The sequence below is a fragment of the Triticum dicoccoides genome, chromosome 1B (genome assembly GCF_002162155.2).
Source record: "Triticum dicoccoides isolate Atlit2015 ecotype Zavitan chromosome 1B, WEW_v2.0, whole genome shotgun sequence".
NCBI lineage: Eukaryota > Viridiplantae > Streptophyta > Magnoliopsida > Poales > Poaceae > Triticum > Triticum dicoccoides.
In genome coordinates this window covers 484,865-494,922 of record NC_041381.1, presented here as the reverse complement: position 1 = coordinate 494,922, position 10,058 = coordinate 484,865, and the positions used below count along the sequence as shown (strand labels likewise).

Sequence of the window (10,058 nt, the reverse complement as noted above, 5' to 3'; positions counted from 1 at the left end):
GGGACTAGCGTGCCCTCTTTATAGGAAAAAGGGGACGGTATCTCCCTTCGCACGCTTGTGAGAAAGGACTACTTAGGGGCCGGTCACTGGCGCATGAGTGACAGGTTAGGTTGATAGGTTGGGCACCGACTGCCAAAAAGTGTTGGGTCACTGTGTGGCTATCTTGCACGAGAAGCTTGGCTGGGGTTTGGTTAAGGTCTGGTGGGTTGGTTTGCCTAAGTTTATTGACCTAGCTAAGATAGGATTAGCCAATGGTCAGCCTGGCTCTGATACCAAGTCTGTCACGACCGGGTTTTCCGGGTAATAAATTTCCAGAAAAGACCGTCGTGCTCATCAGCCCCAGGATTACTGTTAGCTGATGAGGCTCCAACTTGATACAGAAATTCCAAGCAAAAATACAAAATATGTAGTACAAGACCATTCTGGCCTGTGAGTATAACAAATGGTTTCTAGTGGTTGATGGCGGAAGCGGGTTGTGAAACATCTGTGTCTATGGGACTCCATTTCCCACGGGAACAGCTGACCAGGTTAATTCCTATCTTCGCGAGGCTGCTATCTCCATTGAGGGGGTTCCGGGGCTGGCATCGCGTCGCTCCTCTCCGTGCAAGCAAAATCTGGCCAAGACAATAGTCAGGGACAAGCCAGTGAGTACTTTGAATGTACTCGCAAACATTATGAACACAGGTATAATATAACAATGATGTGCTAAAAATATTTTTATGCTCATGACGTCAGTCATGAAAGATAAATGAAACTCTGATGCGTGCAAGCAAGTTATCTATAAAAATGCAATAACATGGTAATAAAAAAAAATTATTAAACAAATAACAAGTAATGCCACAGTCGGGCGTCTGAGCGACACCACATAAAGGGCTTTAAAAGAAATGCCACAGTCGGGCGTCTGAGCGACGCCACATAAAAGGCTTTAAAAGAAATGCCACAGTCGGGCGTCTGAACGACGCCACATAAAGGGCTTTAAAAGAAATGCCACAGTCGGGCGTCTGAGCGACGCCACATAAAGGGCTTTAAAAGAAATGCCACAGTCGGGCGTCTGAGCGACGCCACATAAAGGGCTTTAAAAGAAATGCCACAGTCGGGCGTCTGAGCGACGCCACATAAAGGGCTTTAAAAGAAATGCCACAATCGGGCGTCTGAGCGACGCCACATAAATGGCTTTAAAAGAAATGCCACATAATGAATATCCCGGAGGTAGAACCATCCCAGAGATATTCGGTAATAACAATAATATCACGGGTTAGTCAACAATAATAATAATCATCATAGATATCACAAGTCACGAGTAGTAATTCCATTTTCTGGTTAACAGTTTCACCTCCGAAGACCGACGCTAAGACCGACACCTGACCCATCCCAGACTGTAATCCCTAACCATGGACACGGCTATTCGAATAGGTTTATTTTCTGCAGAGGGTGTACTCTTTACCCACGAGTAACGGATTTCTTTAGTCCAGCAGGACTAATTTTGTCTACGGTCTTTTTGTTGAAAACACACCTAACTTGCACACACCAGCTTATCTCACACGTGTCTGGAATCACCCACGACACCTGTTAAGCAAACTCTAAGTGGGGAGGCTACAACCTCGCGTAGCATGGGATCAAATTTATATCGCGCGCTCTAAGGGGTGGCCTCCCCTCTCGGTCCCAACCGGAAATACCCATGCCCCCGGACCAGGTGGCTGCCTACCAGCTACAACCTGTATCTTCCACCATGGCCTCTCTATACGGTGTGTGCTAGAAAGAGGTTGACAACTTACTGAACCGTACTCTACTTGCTGTAGAGACGAGTGGTAGTACGAAACAAGTATGGGGGTTACTGGAACAAGACTCGATCTACGGTCGACCCAGGAGGTTCGAGTATTCCCTGCATGATTAGCATGACGAATATATTTCATCCAACAGAGTCACCTCTCATATCACCTTACCATGCCATACCAAACATAACCGTCCCGACGGAGACCGGCGACAAACTCATGCCTACCCAAGGCCGAGGTTTTCCCGGGTTCCTGCCGGTATGCATGCAAGGCACATGAGGGTGATTATCATCACAAGTGTGTCCATTTCCAACAGCATGGAAATCAACAACATGCACCCATGTATATGATCATATCACATGAAATAACAAGTCCTTCGAAATGCTGTGGTGTTATAAATGCATCAACGATCACACCAAAAATATTATGCCGGGATTCAAAATGCTTGCCTTCAATGTGTGGAAAGGCCGGGTGCACTCCAAAACTTTTGAAAGCTTCTTTTCTCTCCCCAAAATCATATTTAAAAATATATTTGAATTAACACACATTTCAAAAACAGAACCAAAAAGTTGTTTGAAATTTTTTCAAATAAATCTTAAAATAAACTAGATCAAATTTGAGGAAGGTAGGAAAAAGAATCAACTCATTTGGACTTATATTTAAAAAGTTATAGCCAGTCAAAGATTTGGTCAAATCTGTTATTTAAATTAAAACAGAAAAGAAAACGATTCAGATAGAAATACGCTTTCGGTACGGAGGAGGCGTACTCCTGAAGTTTACGCCTTCACTTAAACACGTGGATGGCGCGGGGTGTCACTGACAGTGGGTCCTAGGTGGCCCACTAGTCAGGTTTGACCAGTCCGCCCTCCTCCTTCTCCCTCTGTCCCGATCGGAGGCGGGACTCTGGCGACCAACGCCGGCGAGCGGCGGCTCCTAGCGGCCTCTGGAGGGCGGGGATGGATCCGCGGTTCGAGGGCGATCCTGCTGGTAGCCGCTGGGTCGGCGGGGACGGCGTGAGCTGTCGGCGGCGAGCTCCTCGGCGGAGGAAAGCTTCGGGGAAAAGTGGTTTCGGGGCGGCGGTGGTTCTAAATCGAAATGGAGTAGGGGGGAGGTTTACGGGAGGATGAGGGGGTTCTTGGTGGAGAGAACGGAGAGTGGGAGGCCCTGGTGGTGCCGAATTGGCCGGGGCAGTGGCGGCGGCTGCCGTTGCCGAAGATGGGGAAGAAGACCTTCCCCGAGTCGATTGGCTGCCATGGGAGGACTAGGGGAGCATTCTAAGGCTTCCTGCGTGCCCGGGGTGGCTCGGGGGCCTCCTTTTATAGCTCGTCGAGGTCGGTTCCGCGGCGGCCGGATAAGCTCTCCGGCGAACCGCCTCGCTGTAGCTTGCAGGGCAACGTGGCGTGGCTGGGGATGACGGCAAGAGCTAGTGGACGAGAGTGCACTGCTCCAGGGGCAGGTGGCGAGTGGGAGTGGCTTGGGCGGCACCGACATGGCCAGAGGCTGTCGGGCGGCGGCGGCGGCTAGCGCTTGGCCTGTCGGGCACGGTGGGGCTGCTTGGCGTGTTGTGGTGAGAAGGGGAGTGCGTGGCGAGGTGCTGCCGTGTGGGCCAAAGCCAGGGGGCCAGCGTGTCGGCTCGGCCGCGTGGCTGCAATTGGCGCGCTCTGGGCGCGTCCAGTGCACGCACAGAAGGTGTTTGATGAAATGCCAGGGTAGCCAAAAACTGCTAGGGATCAAGTGCAAAACCACAGGTCTGGGTTGGAGACCATTAGTAGGCTATTGGACAACATGGTTCGGACAGATGGACAAGTCCATCACACAAACCTATAATCATGCCAAAACTGTTCATGCCCATAAGGTGTTTGACAAAATGTTAAAGGCTTCTAAGCAACTCTTGGGGTGGCCCAAATCTCCAGATCAAGATCTCCTTAGATGCAAGAGAGAGTGGTGAGGCTAGTTGGTCAAAAGCAGAAACTTGTTAGTGCAAGTTTTACAAAACTTCAATTCTGGACAGGAAATAATTGACATTATTTCATGAACCAAAAATGATCCAAAAGGTGCATGCTCCTGGACTTAAGGGTTTATCATGGGGGACTACAAGTAGGAGAAATAATCAAGGGTTAAAGAGCAAGTAAAAACATGGTTGCTGTACAAACCATCAAGTTGGTCCAGAATGAAGATGAGGTTGATTCACTCAAATATTTGAAAGAACATAAATAGGTTTTTGCACAAAGTGAAATAATAGGCTCCTACTGACCTCCCTTAATTTTGGTAGAAGTTTTAAAGAAATATTTAAATAGGTTGTAGTGCAAAATGCACTCTGGACCAGAGAAGAAAAATTGAGTGTAGGGCTCAAAATATTTCATGAATGAAATATACTTTTGCATAAAAGTTATTTAAAAACATCACATGACATCTCCAAATTTTTATGGGAATTTTAAGTGAATTTATCAAATGGTTGTAGTTCAAATATGGCCATTTAACCTTGAAAAACCATTTTCAAGAAAAATAAAGATCAAGCAACTTAATTATTTAATTAGTTACACTGATAAAAGGAAAGTTTTTCTTGAGAGGTTAAAACAAGTCCAACAACATTTTTTAAAAGTTTTCTCTTTGGGAAAAACTCATCATAACAGGGAAGGAAATGATTTAAAAAAAATCAAAATGGAGCTCAAAAATTCAAAGTTTTAAATCCTGGCAAAATTTTATTCCATTAAAACAAGGCCAAAAATTTTGGGGTGTCACAGATCTAAACCACTGAAAGAGGCCTACCCAAGCTTTATTTCATTAGCTTGACCCGCGACATTTCGGTGGCCCAGGCCATTGACATGGGATGGGAGGGGTTTAAGTTTAGAAGGGATTTGTCTGGAGATAAAAGAATTCTATGGGATAGTTTGAAGTCCAGATGTGAGGAAGTGAGAATGTATGCGGTCAAAGATCAGCCAATGTGGATGCTGACAGCCAACTGACAATTCTCAGTGCGATATCTATATCAACAGCTAGTTAAAACTGATGTAGGGTTTCCACACAAATTTCTTTGAAAAGTGAAAATTCCAGCGAAAATAAAGATGTTTCTCTGGCTAATAGCCAGGAAAAGTATACTGACCAGATATAACCTGGCAAAAAGAGGGTGGAAAGGGAATCAAAGTTGTGTGTACTGTGGTCGAAATGAAACCATAGATCACCTTTTCTTCTCTTGTTCTGCTGCCAGGTTACTTTGGAGTTTGATTAAATGCTCCTTCAATTTTAAAACAGCTTCGATTGGGGTTGATGATTGCCTAGGGGCATGGATCAAGAAATTTAAGTTAGAGGAAAGAAAACTAGTGCTAGTTGGAATGTCTGCAACTCTTTGGGCTATTTGGAAATGTCGAAATGATATAATTTTTCATGATAAATTGGTCACTGACCCCATGACGTTAGTGAAACTAACTTGCAATTGGATTGTGGACTGGGCTGTTTTGCGGAGAAAAAACCCAGGACAAAACTTACTGATGCTGGGGGCAAAACTAATCGAGCAAGTAGCAAGTGAGGTATACAGAGCTTCACAGGGATGGAGAGCGGAAGTTCCTTGTCTGATGATTTGAAGATTTCGTTTCCTAAGATGGCTCGTTGTTTTCCCTTTCTTGTTTTCTGCTTGCTGGAGGCTGCGCCCTCGTGCTCAAAATGGTCGCTTGTGACCCTAAGATTTAAATTTTTGCTGCTTAGACTGGTTTACTTTTGGATGTTGGTAGCTGTTTAGGTTTCGCTCTTGTGAACTGGATTTCGTGGTGGTTTCGTCAATGAAATCGGAGGGGTCCCCCCCTCCTATATTTTTTAAAAAACCGCTCGCATCCATGCGTATAGTAGGGTTGGCCAGGTGAGCCAAATGGAGACAAACTTGGTGACAAGCACAAGACTTGGACAACCATGATGACCGTCTTTTTAAGGTGTAATATGGAGTACATTTATAACATTTTTTTCTTTTTTCAAGTTGTTGATTTTTATTTTATTTTTTGAGGTGGCTACCCGTTTATTCCAATAGATTCATCTTTTTTTCTTTGAGATGATCAACTTGAACCCTAGATACAAGGTAATAATTCTTTGAGATAATTTTTTTTTGTTTTTGAACACAGTACAGACGCAAACGCTCCTATACACGCGCATAAACTCACCCCTATGAACGCACAGACGCACACCTACCCCTATGAGCACCTTCAAAAGACTGAGTCGACATATCATCTTAAAATTTACGAAGTCACCGTATGCACATCGTCGTTGACGAGAATGTCTCCTTCCATTGAATGCGCATAGCCGGAAATCCAGGTACCTGGATGTAATTTAGGTGATTTTTTTTCTCTGTCTGTCGTGTAAACAAGGTGGCCCAGGCCCACTCGGGCGTGTCTTCCTCACGCCGCCAGCCACTCGCCTCCATGCCCACAACCACAAGCTCCAGATCCGTGTCCTCAGCCCCCCCTCCCATGGCGCAAGCTGTGTAGGGGTTGCACGCCGAGCGCCGCCCTTGTGCTGCCGCCGCCACACCCCATCTAGCTAGCTTAGGCAGAGAGGATTGCAGAGTGGTGTATCACCGAGCAGGGGAAGGGAAGAGAGATGGAGGCGGCCACAGTGGGCGCCATACTGAAGGCCTCCCTACCAAGCCTGTTCAAGTTGGTAGGTAACAGATGCAAGCGGCTGGAGCCTGTTGTTGGATCCATTCAAGAAAAGCTTGAGATTATGCAATCAATTTTCCAAGATCCTAGCTGGGGAGGCAATAAAACCAGCGATTTCAAGATCACGCAACTCAAAAGGTTGGCGGAAGAGATCAACGACTGCATGGCCAGCTTCGATGCCAAAATGATATCTGTTACACAGTTTGCCAGAAAGATTTCTGAGCTCAAGGCGAGAATAGAATCTTTATTCGTGGGGCTACAATCTTTTAGCGCCCTGGCGCCGATCAATCCATGTTCTCCTCCTCCAGTGACGGCTGATGCAGAAGAGGATCTTCTTACCTTGGTACAGAACCAATCGGAGATGAAGGCCAAGGTTATCTGCGCCATTGGCTTCGGTGGCCGAAATACTCTGCTTGCAAGGCAAGTCTACAACAATGCTGAAGTCCGCTGGCAGTTCGGTCAGTGGGCGTGGGTTACTGCGGCAGACAAAACCATGGATGATGTTCTGATGGAGATACTCGGGCAATTTGGGAATGAGCCGCACCGTAGGCCGGGCATTGGCATGGGCACGGTCATCCTCAGCTGGCTTCTTTGCATCTTCACATTTTTTCACAGACTGCTTCTCTGGATTTTCAGTGACCAGATGCCTGGGACACCTCCGGCCGCCGCCGACGCTGCAGAGTTTGACATGGAGCATCAGCTCAAGTCACGCCTAAGCGAAAAAAGGTGAATCTACAATCTTCCTATATCTAGTATACACCCCCATTTGAATATTAAAAAAAAATGTTAATAGTTTGCACCATCTCTCAGTATCTAATTTACAACCTTATTTACAACCTTTAACAGAAGAGTCTAAAAGTTTTATTGTCAATTCAATTTAACAACAAAGCATAATGGGGACCTTCTTTATTAATGATCCTTTTATCCCACTGATCTTAAGGACTGCCTTGTTATCAAACTTTATCCATATTTCTTATAGCCACTAATTTCTGTGAGAGATATAGTTACATAGCCTCTAGCCGCAGAGGATTGATATAGTTTTATTTACATTAGTTTCTTAAAATTTACCCTGTCAAAATAAGTTTTACCTCAATTTATATGCTCTGTAGGTATTTGATTGTAATTGATGACGTGAGGACAGAAGAGGTGTTTAATAGAATATCTGCCTTCTCTTGGACCAACAGAGTGGGTGGCAGAATTATCGTGACGACGAACATCCGGCCAGCAGAGAGACCATGCATCTGCGGTGACGACGAAGATAACAGCACAACTGGCCTGGTTTTTGTTGGAGAGGTGGACACTGGGATGTTGTATGGAAGAACCTGCTTCCAACTTTGTGATGCGGCCTTAGCAAGAATGCAAGGGTTGCTTGGCTGTAACCACCAGAAGGCTGTTCTTGAAGAGTTCTTGCTATATTTCAGCATGTTCCCGCATGATCATGATGTCAGAAGGAACCCTCTAATAAGGCGATGGCTAGCCGAAGGACTAGTTGTACACGCAAAACAGAAAGTCTCTGAGTATGTATACCGTTCTGATCAGGACATTGTGGCCGATCATTTAGACATCCTCATCAACAACAATATTATCAAGTCCGTTAAGAAGAGCAGCAACGGGAAAGTGAAGAGATGCCAGCCTCCAGGGTTTGTGTTCAACCACATTTGCGCCAGGGCAGCGACAGATAAATTTAGCACCTTGTTGTGTGGCCCGATTCAGAATGAGATCGCTGGAGAAGCATATGTTCGCCGGTTTTCCCTCCATCCTTTCATGGACACTGCGAATGGTGGGCTCAATGTGCCAGATGCAGTAGACGACCATCTCCATACTATGTTGGTCTTTCCAACTGCAGGTTCCCGATATGGAGCTATCTTGAGTTTTAACAACCGTAGGCTTCTGCGGGTGTTGGATCTGAAAGAGTGTGCTGATGTGACTCCAGACCATCTCTTAATAATATGTGACCTGTTGCTGCTGAAATATCTGAGCCTCGGGAGCAGTATTGACCATGTTCCGAGGAAAATAGGGAAGCTGATACGTTTGGAGACACTGGAGATGAGGACAACTGATGTAGTGGTGGTGTACTCAGAAGTGCTCAAGCTGCCCAAATTGAAACACCTCCTTGGGAAGTTTCGGCTGTCTAGCGTTGACTGCCCTCCACCCAATAAAAAGAAGGAAACTGATGACTGCCCAGATGAAGATCCAAAGAAAGTGTGGAGGTTGAAGGGTGGATTCTCAAAGCTAAAGGACTTCTTGAGGGAAAAAAGTGCCCTGGAGACGCTAGCAGGAATTGTCATCGGCAATGGCATAGGACTTCCACAGCTGCTGAGTTGTATGTTGCGGTTGAGGAAGCTGAAGATATGGTGTACTCCTAATCCCAATCCAAATGAGCCGACAGACTTGAGTGGTATTAAGAAAGGCATCAAGGTATTCATCGGTCATGGAACCCGTATGACTACTCTTGATTACTCCCTGTCTATTAACTTCAATGGGTCTTCAAAATCATTCCTGGATGCCCTGGAAGATCCGGGTAGGCTCACATCGCTTAAGCTGAGTGGCAAGCTGTCAATACCACTTTCGGTGGTTGCCAAGATGGCTAGTCTTCAGGAGTTGTGCCTCTCACAGACTAATCTCAGCGGCCATTTAATCCAAGCCGGACTGAGTAATTTGAGATGTCGACTGAAATTTCTGAAGCTGGTTCAGAAAAATCTTAGGGACCTCTCGATACAAAACCAGGGCCCCTTCGTACGACTGGAGAGGATATGCCTCGTGGGCATGGAAAGTCTCACGGAAATAATAATTCAAGATCTGACTAAGCTTGACACGCTCCATTTGATCTGTCCAACTCCAGGTGCTCTTCCTGGTGTCCAGATCGGAAGCCTGCGAAATCTCAAGGAAGTTGGGCTCCACTCTAGAGTTGATGGTGCTATCAAACGTGGATGGGAAGCTGCTGCAAGGGACCATCAGCGTCAGCCCAACGTCGTGACCATTGAAACACCCTAATGCAAGTTGTGCCAAAATCCTCCACGAAGCAGCATCACATATGGTCAGTTTGTTTCTCCATCTCCTCCTCCGTTTGCTTGTATATAATTGGTTTTCAGTATTCTACTAGCTAGTTGTCGTTGCCGGCGTGCACATGGTAGATATATATAACAATGACGTTCGCTTCTTCTACATTGTGTGCAGTGCAAATTGTTGCAAAGATGAGCCAATCACTTGATGCATCGCTTCCTGTTCTGCAAATCTCCTCCCTGCCTCCATTCCGTGCCAGAAGCACAATGGATTTTATAATGAAGTTCTAAAACTACTTGAAATCCCAAATTCTCGTATAGCCTAGTACTCCTATGGCTTGTATCCAGATTATGTTGTTTTCCTAGGGCTTGTATTCAGATTATGTTGTTTTACTATCATCGGGATTATGTTGTTTTCCTAGGTCTTGTATTCAGATTGTGTTGTTTTACTATCATCCGGATTATGTTGTTTTCCTAAGGCTTGTATTCAGATTGTGTTGTTTTACTATCATCGGGATTATGTTGTTCTCCTAGGGCTTGTATTCAGATTGTGTTGTTTTACTATCATCCGGATTATGTTGTTTTCCTAGGGCTTGTATTCGGATTGTGTTGTTTTACTATCATCCGGATTATGTTATTTT

At 45.6% G+C, this 10,058-nt stretch overlaps 1 protein-coding gene across 2 annotated transcripts; it reads left to right on the top strand.

The window, feature by feature from the left end:
- The first annotated feature begins 6,158 nt into the window (after nt 1-6,158).
- LOC119314687 (disease resistance protein RGA4-like) lies at nt 6,159-9,946 on the top strand. 2 transcript variants are annotated; one of them, XM_037589394.1, is made up of 3 exons: nt 6,159-7,141; nt 7,600-9,452; nt 9,593-9,946. In XM_037589394.1, the coding sequence occupies exons 1-2, from the start codon at nt 6,357-6,359 to the stop codon at nt 9,407-9,409; spliced, it is 2,595 nt and encodes an 864-aa protein (XP_037445291.1). In that variant the 5' UTR covers nt 6,159-6,356; the 3' UTR covers nt 9,410-9,452; nt 9,593-9,946. The 2 variants fall into 2 exon arrangements, with proteins under 2 accessions (XP_037445291.1, XP_037445283.1); XM_037589386.1 differs by having other exon boundaries at nt 7,525-9,452.
- Nucleotides 9,947-10,058: the final 112 nt, after the last annotated feature.